This window comes from Xiphophorus maculatus, chromosome 8, assembly GCF_002775205.1.
Source record: "Xiphophorus maculatus strain JP 163 A chromosome 8, X_maculatus-5.0-male, whole genome shotgun sequence".
In the NCBI taxonomy this organism is placed as follows: domain Eukaryota; kingdom Metazoa; phylum Chordata; class Actinopteri; order Cyprinodontiformes; family Poeciliidae; genus Xiphophorus; species Xiphophorus maculatus.
In genome coordinates this window covers 14,665,941-14,686,638 of record NC_036450.1, presented here as the reverse complement: position 1 = coordinate 14,686,638, position 20,698 = coordinate 14,665,941, and the positions used below count along the sequence as shown (strand labels likewise).

Sequence of the window (20,698 nt, the reverse complement as noted above, 5' to 3'; positions counted from 1 at the left end):
CTTGGTGCAGACATTTTCTATTTTATGCACAGAAGACATTGCAGAGGTAGCTAATTCAACCAACAAAAAAAAAAATCCCATCTGATAATATTTTCTGACCTGGATAATGAACTAAATGCATCTTATTCTGCAAGAGCTGATAGTCAGTTGAAGAATTATTTACAATGCATGCGTTTCTGCTGCGCTGCCCCTGCGCTGTTCGCTGCTTGAGCAGTGATTACCCTAATTTCCACTCCATGGCTCTGCTCCACCGTCAACCCCAGAAGTGCTCCAAGAAGCATACGTTCGAAATGAGAGATTGCATAAAAAAAATCAAGTGGTAAAAGGGATGAGAGGTGTCATAAAATACTCTAGTTCTCAACTTCCAAAACTAATATTTTTCCCTCTATTGCTCTCTCACGTCATCTGCCTTCACTGATGCTCCTACTGCAACTTGAGTGAGAGAAATTTGGACACAATACTTTTCAGTGTGTCTGGTGCAGGGAGTGCATCCTGCTGGATTTCCTCCCACGTCCCCACAGTTCAGAGTGTAATGCCGACTTCTGATTGCTTCAAATGGATAAATGTTCCCGGATTTAAAATCTGTCTTAAGTGGCGCTTGTAATTCCAGGTTATGGTGCAGCAACAGAGCGCAGAGTAAGCCTGCAAATCAACATCAAAACCCTTAAAAATGTGATTTTACACTAGCGAGAGCACAAGGGGGATCCTGTTTAAAAGTGTTCATTCAATACGCCATTTAAAAAGTGACAAGTAAAAACAGATTGCCTGGATTTTCTTTTTAACGCCGTCTGTCGAATGACATACACAGAAAAAGTCTAGCGCAACTTCTGCCCTCAGAAACTCCAGAAAAATGTCTGCAGAATTTTTTTAAAAAAAAGGAAAATTTTTTTTTCCTTTCCTACCATATACACAAATCATTTAAAGTCGTTATACCAACTTGAAGAAAAGCAGTGCCATTTTCCTTGTTCACAGTTCCAGGAAAGTTTATCAATACTGGCCGAGTCTCTGGTTCCTCAATCACCGATAAATCTGGTGGTTCAATCCCTCCTAATTTGGATGAGTGGGCCCTGGTGTAAAGTAGGTGGTGCTAGTCAAAAGAAATTTGACTTCCCGTTTGACACCTTGAAATTTGGCCTTTGTCTCTTCAGGAATGTTCTGCTCTTTCCTAAACTCCGCCTACAGCACATCATCACAACAGTGCTTCTCCTTTATGCCGTTTACATCCATTCTTAGGAGTGTTGGAATAAGAAGTAGTTTGACAAGTTCAGCAAATGTGCAGTTCTTCCAGGTGTTTGCTAATTGTTTCTGCTCCAAATTGAAACATTGAGAACTTTTTGTTCCTACTCTCTTATTTAAGACTCAGTCCCTGTCATTATGAAAATCGCATGGACTTCAACTATGCACAAAATTAAAACCATTATATCACGATGTCTTTCTAAATTTTTATAGGCACACTGAAACCCTAATGAAGTAATAAAGAACAGCAAAGAAGTGAAAAGTGCACACTGAGATTAGATTCCCCCTCCCCTCCTAAACAAGAGTTAAGTGGGACATGGCCAGGAGTCAGATTTCCTTGTATTCTTTTTGCTGTCTTTTTTTCACATTTTTTTCCTCTCTAGCCAGCCAGAGTGTCTGGCCTCCCTCCTCCTCCCCTGTGCTTTCTCTCTACTTACCCTCCCCGTTCTTTAGTTTCCAAAGTTCAGAAATCACGGTAAGACTTAACGTCTCAAAACCTCCTCTTTTTTTCTTTACTCACTATTCCTAATTTTCCTCCAATGTTTTGACATGTTTCTTTACTTAAACAGCTGCTTTTTTACAAAGTAAATTGTTAACGATAGGCCCGAGCGAAAAGACAATGCCATAGTGGCCATGAAGTGTTCTTACCTTCTAAGTAGCAGCTGGAGGATGACGAGAGGCCCTTCTTAGATTTACACCCCACCAATTTCAGGCATATCTCCAACATTTTCATCTGCTTTTTTCTCCACTTTCCTGGCGAAATTATAGTTGCTTGATCAAATCAGATGTCACTCAAAAGTTTCTATCTACATTTGTCCCAAAAAAGAAAAGATCAAGCTAAAATGCGAAGAGATTTCCTTTTGTCGGTTCCTTCCAGCTGCTGTATATCCTTCTTGTCTTTCCTTTCCTTTTGAAAACCCGAAAGAGCAGCTGTCCGGCAAAGCCTACCAACTTTTTCTTCTGAGCGTCTCCATCTTTTTTCTCTTTTTTTTTCCCTCCCTTGTTAACTTTAGGACTTTTAGCTACATCTACTTTTAAGAGACAAAACAGAAATCCAGAGGAGCAGGTTGAGTCCAGAGAGTTGGTAGGTGTGTAGAAGTAACGGCAGAGTTGGCATTAGCGTAGGGTGGACGTTGCCATTCCCCTCTCCTGTCCCCTGTGTGAGCGTGTATCCGAAGCACAGGGACCACTCGTGCTACAGCAGCCAACAAAGGGCCTCTTTCAAGCTCTGCCTGCTGCACTCAATGACATCAGCTAAGCCCTCCCACCTCCAAAAGTAGGAGGGAGAAACCGCTACCACACACATACACACACGCAGTTAAAAGATTCCCAACACCTCACCAGCATCCAAACATCATGTCAGCTTTAAAGTAAAAGCTCCAGACGACTAATTCACCAAACACCTAAATAGCTTAAACTGCACAATTCTTCTTTAGTCTTCTTTCTCCTCCTTTTGAAGTCAAAATGATTAAAAGATGCTCCTCCTCCAACTTTTCAGCCCCTTCCCCCTCTCTGTCTTTCTACCATTCTCTGTCCTCAATCATGGTTTTTCCCCCTGTTTCTCCACTCTGAAATGTTTACAGGTTAAGAAATCATTTCTGGAAACAGGACTGGGCCATTGAAGGCAGAACTAAAGCTCTCAGCTGAAAGCGCAACAATTATCAGTTTTTCATGGGTTTCATTTGTCACCTAACTAGATCATTTTTTCCATACTTTCATGTCAAAAGGGAACAAGAAAGAACATCTGAATTCATCAAAATGAAAACAGTATCATTGCATTATATGCATCAACATGTGTAGAATTGTGTTACTGGAGAGACCATAGGTAAAGAGAACAAAAACCTACATATGGACCGCACAACATTGAGCACATGTTGGATACTAATGGTCTAGTAGTAGGCTATGTGAATATTTACATACTCCTAGACCTCTGCCTCTCAATTCCTCAAGGGATGGACAATTATCATATAATTAGTTATTGAAAGAAAATGATAAGAATCATGATGTATTGTTGTAGCAATAAGCTAAAGAGGTTAAAAGAACTCTATGCAGTTTGATTTAGATTGCTTTTGTTTTAAAATTTTTGTGTCAATTCAGATAATTTTCAGCAATTATCTGAAAATATTACAGAATGCAATTGTTGTGAAATTTGTAGATGCAAACTTCCCATACTTAATGATGCTAATGTACTGAAGCAGTAAATTTGATTTAACTGGTGAGTTTTATCTTTAAAGGAGGAATATATTGTAAAATCGACCCTGGCTGGTGATCAGCACTGACCAGCTGGTTGAAAACTTTTAAAAATCTTATCATCTTTAACCTCCTGAGACCCTGCATCCTCATATGAGGACATTACATTTTTGTAAACACAGATGTAAATAATAACATTGATTGAATGGTCTTATCGTCACACAGATAGACCCAATGTCCTCGTCTGAGGACATTGGGTTTTGAGATAACCACTTATTGTAGAAAGCTGAAATTTCATTTTTAGGCCAATTGGGTCCTTATGATCCCAAATGACAAGGAGAAATGTATATGCAAAAACAGACCCATTGTCCTCATATGAGGGCATTGGTTTTGACATAGTTCAAGAGCACATAGAAAGCTAAAATTTAATTTCAACTAAAATTAGGTCATACTAATCCCAAATAGTAAGGAGACATAAAAAATGCACATCAAATAAAAGCCCGGGTCTCAGGAGGTTAAATCAGTAAGGCTCTATTCAATACCAGCTTATGATACAAATAACAAACTTCGGTGTGCAGGTGTTTCTCAGGAAAAGAAGACTCAGTTGTTTTGAGCATTTGAGGTGCACAAATAAATCATACCAAAGAGATGTATGAAACACTTTAAAATGTAACCATTTTTTTCTACCCATTTAGTTCGTTAAAGCTGTAAGAGAACCAGAAAGTACAAGACTTTCATCAGACAATAAGACAACATTTCAAGCTTTTAACCTTTGCCATGGGGCATCTGGAATGGAAATGACAGCAGCATTCTGAAAATTTTAAATTGAAGGTAAAGCTCTATCAATGGAACACAGTGAATCCCGTTCGAGTAATGTTAGAAGTATTAATAAGGCTAACTGCAAATCTAAAATGGAAAAGGGCAGTTCCACAATAATTTTATAACAATAAAATTAGTTTTTAAGGCAAAATATCAAATAATAATTGTGTAATCAGTGTAATGACTACCTACTCAAACACAGAAAACAAGTCAAAGATGACAAGAAGAATCTGGATGTTTGGATAAAAGAGTTTCTGCTCTTAAAGTCACCTAAAAGCTGCACAGAAAGAACAAAATCACTGAATACAATACCCCACGAGTGCAGAAATCTTTTAAGAAGCCATTAAATCTGTGGAGTTAACAGTTAATACAACACACAATAATATCCTCGATATGATTATAATGGATGTTTATGTCTGTCACATCAGCAATCAGAAATCCATCAACATGGCATTAGTCTGACTTTTAAACCCTGTGTGCTGAACCTCAAATCATTTGGCACTAGATGCCCCCCACACTCCCTACCCACATCATCAATGCAGTGTTGGTATGACAAACATTTGCCTACTTCTCATGCACCACCCCAAAACACCAATTATAAAGAAATGCAGGCTTCCTAGAGCTCTGAGGAAGGCAGATTAACTTACCGCAGCCACATAGTGTTGGGGAAGATGAGAGGATGAGGGCAAGAGAAGAGGGGCTGTAAAAATGGAGGCAAGAGGAAAAAAGGTTGCAGATGGAGAGGCACGAAGCACATTGTTTGGAAATGAGCTCATAGCAGAATAGCTCGCGTTTTATACTGTGGACTAATATGTTAACAGTTAGCTGACGTACATCCACCCACGAGATGGTTGCTGGTGCTTTGTTTCTCACTCTTTCTGGATACACAATTCTTTTCTCCAAACCTTGATGAAAAACCAGTATACTGCCGTTTTCTTACTTCAACCTTTACTGCTAATCATATATTAGACTTGGCACACTAGGATATAACCATAATCACACTGACAGTGGTAAAATGGGGCCAGCCAACACTAGCTATAAATCTTGTTCATCTATTATGTGGAAGAGGAGTCATATATGCACTTAAACCAACAAGCTATCTAATTACAGAGTTTGAAAAAAGAAAGGGGGAGGGTACAAAAAGCTGTTTCTAATACATTTTGTTCAATGTACATAACCAAGAATTTCTTTGTCTTAACTCCACTTAACATTTAAAGCAATCAGAATTAGTCAGGTGGAAAGAAAAGAGAAAAAGAGACACTCAGGAAGCAGGTATTCTGAATGCGTGGATGTGTGTTTGCACATGTGGCTGTTTACTCTGAGCCCTCTGCTGAATGCAGCCAGAGTGTATGAGGCATGCAGACCAGCAGATGAAACTGGGGGACTTAGATTTCCGTATAATTTGCCACTTAGTTTAGTCCACAGGGAGGAGTGGACACTCAAGAATGAACTGATCATTGCTCTAGTTCAAGGTTTAAAATCTGCATTAGCTTCTGGTAATAGTCACACTGCTGACACCGTTTGTAGCCAAAACTCCTCAGAAGTAAAAGTAATTATTTTACAGATTTTATGATGAAGTAGTTCAGAGGCAGTTACATTTGAGTTAACCTTCCAAGGCTTTTGGATGCCATTTTGATGCAACTTCCCAGTTAATGGGTTGGCACAGAGCAAGCTAAACTTTCATAAATGGCACTCATAAATTTCAACCACAAGTAAAAACAGCAAAACCCTTTGCTTAATTCCAAAAACAACAGTCTGATAAAACTGAAAAAAATAAAATATAATAAAATAAAATGAAATAAATCTAGAATTGTTTTACAGAATTGAATTTTCATTGTTGTCATTGTAGTCATTCTGGGCTTACTTCTGTGACTTAACAGCATAAAAAGCCAGCACTACTATCAACTGTAAATGCTTTGGAATTGTTATCTAGATGCCTGGGGAAAGACCCCGTTCATCTCAATACCCGCCTGAGTAAAAACAGCAATAGATACACAGAGGAGAGACTCTGCTATGAGACACTGTTGAACTGCAGTGGTGAAACTGCTCAGGCTTCTCTCAGCGTCTAAGTGGATCCAGATGCAGCTAGCTTTACAGCCCCAATCTTATCCTCTTACAGCGCTATGAAGAGGAGTTTAATGCAAAACCAAGAAACAGGACAGAACACCAATAAAGTCAAATTTAAGCTGGCAAGGAAAAATAAGTAAAGCAAAGGCCAAACAATGTGCACTGAAATGAAACCATTTAAAGGAGAAAACTTCACAAGCAGTGATATCTCAACATTTTTAGCAAAAAAAAAGTGTCCAAATTTTAAATCATATCCAACTTAATCGTCTGTCAGTAAGTAAGATGAGAAATGTTTTCTGCACAAGACAGCAACACTGAGCTGATCCCAGCCCTGTCTTTCTGGCGTCTGAGGTAACAGGTTGTCTGTAGAGAAAACAACAGCTGTGTCCGGAGCTGCAGCGGCCTGCTTGGGCATGGAGCAAGGAAAGGCAGTAGGGGAAGTTTTTTTTTCCTGCACAAGTGTTCACGTGCATGTGTGTGTGGGGGGTGGGATGTGTGTGGGGGCGTGTGTGTGTATGGGACCAGGTGGCAACAGATTCTCAGACTGCATTCCTAACTTCACTTGGAGGAACTCTCTGAGCATGCAAATGTGAATTTTGTGTGTGGATATGCAGGTTAAAGCAAATTGGAGAGAAATATAAGTTATGTTGCTTTCAGACTACAATGATGCCATAACTGAGCTTCAGAATGGATAAAAAAAAAAAATCTATGGCAGCTATACAAGTTTCAACCAGTGTTAATTTTAAACACTGGTTTAAAATCTGTCTAACTAAATGTAATTTAAGTATTAATTGCATTTCAGTCACCTGTGGACATTTTGGTTTTAGGTTTAGTTTTAGTCAATTAAGTTTACAAATTTAGTGAACTATAAATCACAAAGGACTACTTTTTTAGGGCCTTCCACATCTTTAAGAAAAATTCTTCTTATACTTAAGTAATGAACGTCTCTTGTAGGTGCGGGCGTTACATTGTATACAACATAGATTAACTGTTTAACAAAAAAAAAATCCTGAATAATATCCTTAATAAGAAAAATAAAATAATCCGATTTTGGTTAATCAAGTGCATGTTTATCATTGCCACCAGTCATGCTATACCTGAAGAATAAATGTTTATAAAAAATCTTTACCATTTTTCCTGTAAGTAAAATGGTTACTGTGAAATATTCCAGATCAAATTTACAGATTTGTTAAAAGAAAAAGATCCTTAACTCCATCAGGGATTGAAACTGTGATGAAATGCCAAAGTGACATTCCTCAAATTTGTTTTATATAAAAACAAAATCGTCGTCTTCAACACACAGAGAGACTTATTTGTAGTCAGTCCAACACACAGAGAGACTTATTTGTAGTCAGTCCATTTTGATGTCAGTTTTCTGTGACTGATAAGAGGAAAATTTTTACCATATAATACAATTCTTGAATATTTAAGTTACTTTTTTATACACATTAGCTAAGGTCATTTTTGTGGGTGGGTGGGTGGGGGGGGGAGATAACCACTGTAACATCAAGCAGTGAAGCTACTAAAAGGTTACATCATTGCTACCAATAACACTGTCAGCTGAAGTGCAAGAAGCTGACAGAAAATCAGTATTAGTTACCAAAGAAGGTCATGGTCTGTTGTGCTGGGAAAACAGTTTGGATCAACACTTAGATCAGTTTTATGCTGCTCAACAGACAGAAGAGCTTCTGACAGATCACAACATTAACACTACAGTAAATCATCCAATCATTCCAGTCTTGTAAAAGTCTCACGTAATTTAGGACACAGAACTGAAGCATAGCTAGCCCTACTCGACAGCCTGCTTCCTGGTGTCTCTTTAAGTTGTCATTTCTGCAGGTATTTACCAAAAATACTCCCATCACCACTCTGTTTTCTCCATAGTGAGAATTTAGCAGGAGTAAATGCCCCTATGTATGGACAATGAACAAATAGACAGATATATTTTCCTCCAAGCATTAATTTATTCTTATTCATTGACAAAAACATCAATAATTTTACTTATAGTTATCTTTATTTGTACTTTGTTTTTTTTAGTTAACACAATTACAAAAATTGACTAAATGTGTTCCTAATTTTCTTAGTCAATAACATCGACACTAGCTCCAAAAGGTATTTTAGTCTTGATTTAAAGGAATTCAGTGTATCGGCTGCTTTGCAGTTCTCTGGAAATTTGTTCCAGATTAGAGGAGCATAAAAACTGAATGTTGCTTCTCTGTGTTCTCTTCTCTGTGGTTTTGATTCTAGGGATCCAGAGTAGACTTGAACTAGAAGACTTGAGAGGTCTAGAAGGTTGATACAACAACAGGACTTTAATGTATTTGGTGCTAAGACATTTAGTAATTTATAAATTAACAAAAGCATTTTAAAGTCTATTATCCAAGCTACGGGAAGCCACTGTAATGACTTTAAAACTGGGTGATGTACTCCATTGTCTGATCTGCTCCAGCTGTCTATTTTTTAGGTAGACTTACGAAAACACTGTTGCAGTTTCTCTGGATAATTCTGGGACATTATTCCCTTAATCCTGGAAATATTCCTAAGTGATAGAAGGCTGAATTTGTAATGGCTTTATGTGTCTTTGGAGGTTCAGGTCTATGTCCATCACTACCTCCAGATTTTGGGCCTGATCACTAGTTTCTAGATGTACATCTGAAGCTATGTACTGACTCTAGATCATTCCTCTTTAGGTCCAAAGATAATTTCTTCTGTATTGTTTCTGTTCTATTGAAGAAAGTTATGGCACATCCATGCATTTCAATATCATACTTAAAAAACCTCTAGAGTAGTCAAAGTGTTGTACATTAAAACATATATGTAAAAAACCATGCAAACATACATACAAAACACACACATACAAAAAACATGGCAGGTGTATTTTAAGGGACCATACAAGACAAGGTCTTTACCAGTTAAATTTAAATCTTAATTAGGTCATAAATGCTAAATCAGATAGGTCAGGGTTTCTTCTGTAAAGAGGCTGAAGGTGATTAATCTTTGCAACTATCTGAAGAAAAAAGAAAAACACCAATAAGATCGTTTTGCACTTTTCAAAAACATGGAACAATTACAAAAGAGATCCAATAATTAAAACAGAGAGAAAAGAACGAGGGAATGAGGGAAACCGCACCAGTTATTTGAGAGGGGAATGCACAGAGGATTGCATATTTCTCCTTACTGTTGCAGCTTGCCCTAATGTTTAACTCTCACTACTTGTCTCTGAGCATAATAGGCAATATTACTCAACCCACCTTTGATGCAAGAGACCAGATACAAACATGTGATTCTCTTGGAAGCATAGCGGATAGGCTCAAGAGAAATGTTTTGGCAGGAACCCAAGAAGAATGTGGTCATACTGAGCAGAGCTCAGGGTTACACAATTGGCCTTATTTTCCCTGCTGAGGAATTTTGCATGCTACAATGGAAAGAATACAGGTGACAATATTAAGACTTTGGCAGAATGCAAACAACAAGCCGAGAAACGTTTTTCATGCTGAATGAATGCTAGTGTTGAAATAAAAAAAACAACAAAGCTATAATTTATCAGAGGCATGCGACTTTGGTGGCATAGTTAAAGTTGAAAAATGGGCCTGCTTGGAAAAGTTTGCTTTCCTGCTTGGAAAAGTTTGCTTTTCCATGCAGGAAAAGCGAACCTTTTCAAAATAAAGATTGGAAAATGTACAAAAAACTAAAATAGATTGCAGGGATTAGTAAATCTTACCAAAGGAGAGCAGAACAACTCCAGAAAACCACTGGGTGTCACACTAGAGCAGGACAATAAAAACTCCAAAACAAACTGTGCTGTGGCAACATCATCACACAGCTACAGTTTTATATGTCTGCTTATGATTTCAAAAAGGACTTGGAAACAGCCTGGATAACCTTTAAATGACAGACAAACATTACATGTAAACATATTCTTGTCTTGATTGCGACTACAAGGGGTTCAAATTTATTTATTTGTTAAAATCCAAAACAAACCATTAATACATAAAGATCTCAGAATGGTCACTTCCCATAAATATTTTTTTTAAAAACAAGTCTCACTATCATAATAATACCCCTTATGTTTATTCATTTCAGATAAATTCTCAGAGCTCTTCTTAAATACTGTTTGGTTTCATTAATCAACAACTTTTATCGACCAGCACAAGAGATTAGTAAATACAGATTGCAGGATGTGATATGGTGAAGCAACTAACTCCCTTGCTTTTCTTCACTAAACTGTTGAGGCTGGTCATTAATTAGTGTGACAATAAAGGGAAATTTGTTTTCCACATGGCCAAGACTTGATGAGAGGAAAAAACACTGATGGGAAGTGATGTGTCATCTGGCCAGAGACAATCGTGTGTTCCAGACAGAAAAGGCCTCTGCAGCAACGCTCACACATCACTGAACAATCAGTCCTAACAATGCCACATATTCTAGCACCATCATTATTAGTCAAGTTGGTGAGCCTTAAATCTGTGCTAAATAAAAATTAGCACAGATAAAACAAAAACTTTGATTATTACAGGATTTTCATATGTGTTTTAATTAGCAAATAAATTAGTTATGTGACAGGGACATCACCTGAGTATTTCATTAAAGTTTTGTCTAATGTTGCACTCAAATTTGGAGACATAGCCAACCAGGTCAAGGGACAAGCCACCAGAGGCCTAACAGCTGGTATCAATGAATATTACTAAGAGCTGCTCTGTGGTTGTGTGTCAATGTGTGCCGTACAAACACACACACGCACAACAAGGAAGAATCATACGAAGAGATTTTGGTCTCTAATATTCCAAGGATTCCTCTACTTTCAGTAAAAACAAAAAAATACATTTACTGACCAAAAATAATATGGTTAGCCCAACACACAGACAGCATCTACTGACACAAATACACACCTGGCACCCAGATTTCTTTTTATGTAACCAACAATTACAGAGATTTCCTCTTCCAAAGATTAACAATAAAGGAATCGTCAAATGTTTTTAGTCCTCATCAACAAATACACACATCTGTATATACCATCATGGTTTTATCAGGTATAGTGTGCTGGTACTGGGACATAATCCATTTTGCCTTCAAAACTGTTTTAATTCTTTACAGCTTAAATTCAAAAGGGTATTAAAAATTCCTGCAGATTGGTCGGTTGGACATTAAATACCCCATTTAATGCTTTATTTACCTGAATTGTAATGTGAATAGAAGTAAATTCAATGTCATCATTAAGATATTAGTTTTAGATGATTTGAGATTTCTTATGTCCTGCATTATCCTGCTTGTAAGTAGCAATCAAATGACAGTTATAAAGGAACAGACACAGTCCACAACAGGCATTTGTTGATATGAGAGTAACACTATGACAACTTTTAGTGAAAATACCACAGTATCATTATCACCACTCCTTTTCACTCGGTACACCTCAGACTTCCAGTACAAAACAGACTCCTGCTATTTGTGGAAATACTCAGATGACTCTGCAGTTGGCTGGTTTATCAGAGATGATCAAGAAGTTAAGTATAGAGAGATAGTGAACCGCTTGGTAGCATGATTTGGAAACAATAAAGCATGTTATTACTTCATACTAAAAGGAATTTAAAAAGAAAGTTTTTACGGTTTTAGAATTGAAAACGTAGTACCTTAGTACACTTCGAGATCAGATCATGCCATGTCAGCAACAGCTCTTAGCTGTGCTGAATAAAATATGCTCAACAGGTATCCAAGTGGCCTAAAGTGTGCCAAGAAAATTTCTATTAGACCGTTACACCACCACAATCTGAACTCCTGAATCACATGAAGCAGGATGGGTCCCTGCCAAATTCTAGGTCTGCCATGCAAGTGCCCAAGTTAAAATTGAGACTCACTCAGGTCAAATTTTCTCAATCTCTTATTAACCTATTTTGGTGACTCTATTTGAACTGTAGCCTTAGACTGGTGTAGTTGGTTCACGTTGTTAGCTCATATTCTTCTGCAGCCCATCTACTACATGGTTTACATATTGTGCATTCAGAGATAATATTCTACACACCTTCATTGTAACAAGCTAATGTTGCCTGTCTATTATCTCAAACCACTCTGCCTTAGTCTCCTCTGATCTTAATAAGGTAAGTTTGTCCAGACACTTGTCAATCCCCATGATAGTTCCATCTTTTCAGACCAGTCTCTGTAAATCCAAGCAAGGTTTGGGTGTGGAAGTCCTAATAGATCACCAGTTCAAAATCAGTAGAGTCCAGATGATTGCCTGATTATTCATTTGCATCAACAATTGAACAGGTGTAGCTAATGCAGAGGTAGGTGAATGTTTAAGACATGAATGTTATGCTTCCTGGAAACAACATCTAAGGGACGCTGAACCAGTTTCTCAGCAGATAACAGCTCTTCCGTGACAGAACGCTTAGTCTCCTTCAGAAACACCAACATGATTGCTTCATTCGTGCACTATGCTCATCTGCATCAGATGAATGTCGTGTACTTCTACAGTTACCTTGGTGTGTTTTCTTTCCATCTTGCTTCTAATCATCTAAGAAGTTTGCTAGCCCAGAAGTCAGACATGCAATTAGAAAGGTCTCGGCTGAAGTTCACGGGGAAGAAAAGAAGCCCTGGTGTGCCCTTACCGAGCAAGCAAAGGCATGTCAATGGCCTATGCATTTCCTGTCACCCAACTAGTCTGGCCAGCTAGCCTGGCACCTTTTTCCTCAGAAATATGTTACTTCAATATAAAATCATAGCAAAAGCTAACAGTATGAAAGAATTTCTCGATTTGGTTGTTTATATACTGTATGTCTGGGGAGCTGGAGGTAAACAACAAATATGCATTTAATTACTCTTGATGGCAAAATAAAAGTTAATAAATACAACATACATATTTTAGTTATAAATAAGGGATCACTAAAATGTTCTAGTGCCACAAAAGAAACATAGCTTGAATTTATCTACTTAAATGAACCAAACTGTGACATAATGCTCGGTTATGGGGATGCTTAATAAATAGGGCCTCTATGACACAATCAGCAGCCATTACCAGAACGTAAGGCACACCTGCCAAAAAGGACAGGAATGCTAAAAGGGAGTAAAAAGAACTTAAGATTCCTCCTGTTAGTGGCTACTGATCTACATCACAATAAAAACTGTTGTATGAAACAGTTTCAAAGTACATCAACCCATTTGAAGTATAAGTGTATAAAATAATTAGTTAGGATAGAGAGGATACCTACTTCAACTTGCATTGAAATTGTGATAGCAATCTAAAGTTTAAGTTCAAAGTGGCACGGATACTTTTGCAATGCATTTTAACTATAGACACCAACTAGAAAAAATGATTTCTAACTACCCAGTAAGCATTTATAATAAAAAAGTAATCAGATGAATCTGGCATGTCTGGAAAAAAATGGTAAGATATCTCTGCTTTTAACTTATTCCATGGTACTTCAGTTTGTATGTTTTTACATACTGTTTTTTTTAAACAAAACATTAAAGTCAGCTAAAAATATTCTAGGCGCATCACAACCATTTTCAAACATTACAATCGGTACTAACTAGCCAGTAAAATGTCACCAATCCGCTGTACAGTACACAATGAAGCCAAAGAACAGACAGGTCTTTGCTTGCCTCTTTACTGCCTGTGTCTCTCTCCCAGGCAGTTGCATGCAGAGGTCTGAACCTGCCTGCTGGGAAGGAGCAAGGCAGCTGGTTATCCCACTTTTAACGAGCTTAAGCTCACCAAGAGGGAGAGAAAAAAAAACATAAAGCTGTTGTTGCTGCCCTGCTCCTGCACTGTGACTCACATCCCCTCTTATGGCCTAACCTGCTCATCACAAGGGAAAGGGGGCAGAAAGGGAAAACAAATATGCCCTGTTGCTGACCCTTTGCAAAATCCGACCTTTTTAACCAACAAAAGATTTCACTCTGCTTTTCTGACCTTCCTTGACATGTCCCCCTCTGCGTTAAACAAGACTTTTGAGTCAGTGGGTAGAGTTTTCTTACAAAGGCAATCACTGTCCGATGCTTTTTATGAATATATAAAGATAGCTTTGAATGGCTAATGCTTTTTTACAGAGGATGTTTATACCAACACAAGCTGTAAATTTATTTTAACAAGCAGTTTATCATTCCAAACATTGCCATCTTTGCGTACAAAGTAGATATTTAGAAATATTAAACTTGTAAATTTGTACTTATTACAGAGCCTAGTACTTTCCACTAGAATAGGGTGTAGGGTGTGTAAAATGTGTGTAAGACAGTTCATATTATCTCAAGCCAAACGTGTAAAAATAAAGCACAGCCACTTTAAATTCTATTGTTTTCTGAGCGTAGTTCATCTTTGTTTTAATAAATAATGAGACTGGATTCTGTGGAGTAGTTTTGCAGCTGGATTTGAATCATTTCAGAACCTACCTACCACAATAGCTAAAGGGTGTATTTTCCCAGAAGAGGAGAGTTACTGGAATTTAAAATAATGAAATGTAATTTGCTGACTGAAGGGTATAAGTGGCTTAAAAGTTTAAGTATTTCAACAGGATAAAAGATTTTTCAGATTTCTTTTCCAGATTCCAAAACACTTTTTCCCTCATCTGACTAAACGAAATCAATCTCAAATAAGGCAGCATCGTTTTTGAATGTCTGACTATTCATTTTGTTGGCATATTCAAATTTTATATCTCTGTGGATACAAGAACAAGCTGTCATCACTGACAATTAGCATAAAAGGGGTTTTTTAAGCATAGCAAATCCACTCCAGAACTGTACTTGTTGGTAATATGTTGCTGCCAGACCTGAATCATACATGATGAAATGCCTATTTGTCCTTCAGACTCTCTCAATTGAAAAAATATGCATACATTTTGTCTATGCAGTGATTGATGGTGGTAAACCCCTTCCCAAATCCCCTGTTAACATTGGAAAACCTGTTTGTGATGCTCTATAAATTACTCCTCAGATTACTCCACATAACTGCACGCTGTTCAGGGCCAGCATGTCTCAAATAGAGAAGTTAATGTTGTTGCACATCATGCTTCAAATTAGGTGCAACAGAAAATTATGAGATGAAAATCTAAGATGGCCTAAAATGTTTTTTGGCACCATTTTTGGCACTTTACTAGTTTAGTTTAGTAGGACATAAACTTAACTTTGCAAATTGCTACATTTCTGTTTCTTCAAACAGCATTACAAACAGATATATGTAATTGTTTATCACTGCATCATTATGAAGTTTTACAATTAAACTGAATTAGAAAGGTAAGTTAAAAGAAAAAAATTCAAATTACATTATGTATTAATGCATACGACAAAGTAAACACTAAGGTAGACCTTGAACTCTTCATACAGACTTCCACCAACCTCAGTGGGAAAATTAAGTCCTGTTTTTTCATCATTAAGATGTTCTTGGAAAAAAAACAAGTTTTTAATGGTTAATGAGAACACTATTGTAAGCAGGCAGTGTTTTCCATTATTTTTTCTCTATACCCTTTTTAGATGGTTAAAAAAAATACAAGAGCCTTTCATTTATTTCTGCAGAAATCCCAACAACTAATTTCTGGATAAATAGATTTACAACCATGGGGATAATTTGTCCAGTTTATGAAACGGATATATCGTGAAAACACTTTCTGTTCATATAAATCGATATTTCAATATCGATTTATCAATTTCAATTGATAAATTGACTGAAAGTGGAGAGCAGAAATATGGTAGTGAATAGGAAGGAGGTGGGCTGTCATTGTAGATTTAAGTAGGGTTCCTGAAGAAAAGAAGGTTTGGACACGCATGTTATTAAGTCATTTATCAATTAATTTAATGCTAAAGAGTCCTATTTGGACTCTATCCCGCTTTTTAAATCAAATATGTTGCAAAGTGTAGAGTATATAACTATAACATACACTTTCAATGTAAAGATCAAAATATAATCCAAAATATTTAAAATACCTGAGTTTTAGACTGTGCAATTACAGTGCTCTTGTTTCAGTGTTGCACAAAGTATGCGCCCCACAAGTCATGACATAATAGCCCTAGACCGCTCTGACAAGTTTTACGGTCTACATCCCCCTGCCAAAATTTGTTGCAACATGTTGATGACATTTGAAACAATCTACAAATGTAATGTGAAAGAATAACAGATTCAATAATCTATTGTGTTAATTTTGAACAATTTCAACTAAAAATATGGGGAAATTTATATTCTTGTGTGCATCCTGTGGTTAATTTTAACTTGGGGAAAAACATCACAAATGAACAGGTCTAACTGTCATCATTGACAGTATTTATTTTGTCACTGTTCAGCTTCAGCTTGATGAAACTATAATATGAAAGCAGGGGACAGAACATAATTTCAGTATGTGTTTGTAGATCTGTGTAAATATGATGCACAACACTAATGAAGCAATCATTCTGTTTTGTTTGAAAATAATTTATTTCTTTATACTTTATGAAAGAGTTCTGATCTTACCGTGTCTATCGAAAACATTCCATGGCTGGCTCACATGGCGTGATGAGTCTCTCTTTCCCCCCTTGATGAAAGCTGGCAAACTGGGTCTCCTCTGGTCCCCTACAAATTTCCCCGGCTGCTGCCCCATAAGGGCAGGGTGCCAGGCTGCAGCCGGGACTATCCAAGCTGTTATCAGTTGTTCCCCGTTCCACAGTTGGGTACCAGACAGGGAGAGAATCAGGGGGACACAGGAGACCCGTTCCCTACCTCAGAACGTCCCTTCTGAGAGAACGGGTGATTCAGGTCACCTGAGCAGATCAAAGTTACACCAGTATGACTCCGCGTGTCACACATTAGTGGAGCATCCTCACTTCACAAGACAAAACAAGCCATTTCAGGTGGAATCTGAAAAAAAATAAATAAATAAGTGCATTTACAATTCAATACAGATATCAATAACATGAATCTGGTCCATCTGAATAACTGATCCAGAAACAGTAACTTCTAAAGATTAGGTATGAGATACTGTTGCTATGCTAACTTTGATTACTTTAGAACAAAATTGTATGACCATATTAAATAGATTTTTTACTGTGTACACCAGCTGATAGCTTCCCAGGTGTAGTTTTGAAACCCAGTAACCTCACGGAGAGTGAAATATATTTCTCCTTTAACTTCTTCACCTTGAATGTCTGTGTTTTTAACAACCAAAAATATTTCCAGTAGCCACATTGGTCTTGTCAGCAAGCATGATAAAAGTGTAGAAATCATCTTTCAACCCAGTTACTGGCAGTGCACAGCAACAACTGGGAAATACTTTGTGATGAATACAGCTGGGGACAACTCATGTCACTGCAATTATTTCCCTGGCATCTCATAAAAGGACCTTACTTTGGGAACGCCATAATGGAACATTTTTGCCATTTGGAAATTGCAATTTTTTATAACTCCAGTGTGTTTTGGTATTGTTAAAATGCCTCTGCAAACTTAAATAAGGCCAAAATTGCAAATACAAAACTGTCTCCAACTTAAAGAGTGCACTAAACAATAATTGTACAAATTGTTATTGTTAAAGGAGGGGAGATAAAATTATTCACATTTGGTGTTTCAAAAACTGAGAAAGATTTTCTCAACATGGCAGTTCAAAATAATGTGATAATGAATTTAAGGAGTGGTGCCTGCAAAAAGGGACAATACACACAGATAGTGCGATTCTGATGGACTTGTCCCGACATATTTACCATATAATAAAGGCAACACTTGCAGTGTGTATTGATTTTTTGTGATTTGTGAACTTATACTATGTCATCAAAATGCTTCCCACATCACAACACCAAGCCTTTACTAAGTCTGTTACTGTCTTGGTCAACAATTATATTTTCCCCTTTGAATTTGTCATCCTTTTCTCCAAATTATCCATAAGATTCCAGCTTTTCCAAAGCGAGTTGCATTTAAAGAAATACTATCTTCTAAAAAAATAATAAAATAAAAACTTCACTATAACCAGGGGTGTTTTGTTTGAAGGTTAAACACAAAACCAAGACTTCCCAACAGAAGAAAATTAAACATAGGGCTCACAGAACAACAACAGAATGTTGACATATCATTTTTTTCTTGGTTCTTAAATATTTTTGTATTACAAAAAAATGTATCTCATTCTAGATGCACTTATCAAAATTGCAATCGGTGGTTGGTGCTCACCTGGGTAAAAACTGGAAAAAAAATTTTTTTTTTCTTTCCCATTCCTTAAAAAATAAAGAAGTCTAATATTTACAATCTTAAAATGCTAGCGGTGCACCGATTGCAGTTTTCTGGCTGATATTTGATTACATATCTTTAAAAAGTCTGACCTGCTGATTCCAATTTTGGCTGCTGACTTTGCAACATTGGGGCGACTATTGACTACAAAGTGCAGACATGACCTGGTTGGCCAGTCTTCTACACCTTAAATCAGCCAAACCTTTCTTACGGGACAGCAGAAGAGGACAGTGGTTGATTTTTAAACCTTTGCTGAGGTAGATAAAATCGGTGGATAAAATCGGCTTCACATGTAAGAATTGGCCGATCACCGATCTCCCAAAATTAAGGAAATTGGCGCTGATAAATTGGCCGGCAGATAAATCAGTGCACTCCTATAAAATGCTTTAACCAATAGCATGCACTTAGCATTTAGTGAGTGTAATAGGCGATTAATTCAGATAAAGGTTCAAAACTACTGAGCTTCAAAACTGCTACTACTTCAGTCCAATTTGCATTAACTACAGAAAAACTATGTGGGGAAAAAAATCTATTCAGAACATTTTGTTGCACTTATTACAATAATGCTAAAAGTGGCAATACAAAGATTGTCAAACACACCAAAAATAAAACTGTCATTTAAAATATATATATATATTTTTTCCATATGCCAGCTACATTTAGCATGCTTTGATAAATAAATATTGTTTTGACAGCAAACAGATAATACCTGTCATACTATCTGTTAGGGTGTTTGAAAACATAATCAATTAAGAGTTTTGTCAAAGCAAATCTCCATATTCCCTACATGTATTCCTTCTCATGTTTTTTTTTTTTTTTTTGACTAAAAAAATTAAATCATCTGAATCACTTAAAATCTAATTAATTTGAATTGTTTTCCTGGGCCTTCCAGGGCTGAGGAAATTGATTTTGGGAAGAGAAAGCCTCTTAGGTGCATCTCTATTTTACTGTATTCCCCTGTTGTCTATGAGTCAAAGACCATAATAAACCTAAAAATTATTAACAGGACATGGTACTTTTTTTGAAAACCTGTAGAGTCTTATGAACATGTCTGCAATTTTTTAAATTAGTAACTCAAACAGCTATTGATGGCAAAAGGTTTAGATTGCATCCTAAATGTAGTAGATAAACTGAACACTTAATGAATAGCACGTCTGAAAATCAATCAGTTTGAGTTATTTTTCAAAGGAAAAAATATTGCTGTATGCATAATAATTTTTGAAATATATCTACATCTTTAAATTCTGATTTTCATATTTTATAAAACGGTTAAACGTTTTTCTACACTACACCCTTGATAATTCAAGCGCAACACGTAGATTTGGAGTACCTTTAACTCAGCTTTCCGCTCGCAATAAACAGTTAATCATCAGCAACTGGCAACATTGGTAAATTAAAATATTTTTCTACCACTTGGAAACAACTTATTTTGCCTCTAAAACGTCAACAAAGGTAAGATACATACGTATGACAACTTACGTGGTCAGAGAAACAGTGAAACTGTTGGTTAGCCGGAGCCATGAAAGCTAACCAACGTCTGCTGGTGGTATGCAGCGCGCAGACCCTAAATGCACGTCGAGCAGTCAACAGTTGGTTCTCGCTGCTTCCCGACAAAAAACAATTTCGGACAAGTGCGCTAAAACATCTCAACAAATGTGCCTTGGCACCATACATTCCCACATTACGACTGGACTTTCCAAAGTCAGCGCAATGACTTAGTTTCCAACTTCCGTGTCCACTTTTCCCGTCTCATGGAGCTTCTCCCCGTCTGATACCCGGAGTGGAGACGCTTCAATCAAGGAGGCGAAGGGAAGTTCAGTGAAGTCCGCCGGCCAAATAACAGCGACTCCTTCCGCAAGCCCTGTCCAATGCTCACAGCAACCGAGCTCGTCGATACCGCCTGCTCTGTTTGCGTACTTATTCATCGCTTTCACGTCAAAACCGGAGCAGTAAACTTTGGCCGAGGAGCAGTTGTTTCGCCGAGGCCGCCATACTTCCATACGCAAGGTGGTTTACAGAAAAATGTGGGTGGTGCAACGTGTGACGTGACGTTCGTGCGTGGGACAGTGCTTTGGAGCTGAAGGGGCTTCACAAACTGCTCAGATACAAACCTAGGAAGACTAATTAGTTACAGTCAATAGGACATAGACATGAACATATTTTGTTACAATTAGAACTCCACCTCGAAATAATTTGAACTTTGATACTGGTTAGATGCAG

At 37.3% G+C, this 20,698-nt stretch overlaps 1 protein-coding gene across 4 annotated transcripts in view; it reads right to left on the bottom strand.

Moving 5' to 3' along the window:
- Window positions 1-20,484, bottom strand: part of abl1 (ABL proto-oncogene 1, non-receptor tyrosine kinase) — a 33,997-nt gene extending 13,513 nt beyond the window's left edge. For 2 of the 4 annotated variants that reach the window (XM_014470498.2, XM_023338406.1), the window contains exons 1-2: window positions 19,958-20,484; window positions 16,742-17,125 (exon numbers count right to left, since the gene is read on the bottom strand). In XM_014470498.2, coding sequence (XP_014325984.1) covers window positions 16,742-16,868 — 127 coding nt within the window. In that variant the 5' untranslated portion in view covers window positions 16,869-17,125; window positions 19,958-20,484. Of the gene's footprint in view, window positions 1-1,884; window positions 2,480-16,741; window positions 17,126-19,957 lie in introns of those variants that run through there. The other 2 variants (XM_023338407.1, XM_023338408.1) reach the window with 1 other exon arrangement.
- Window positions 20,485-20,698: the final 214 nt, after the last annotated feature.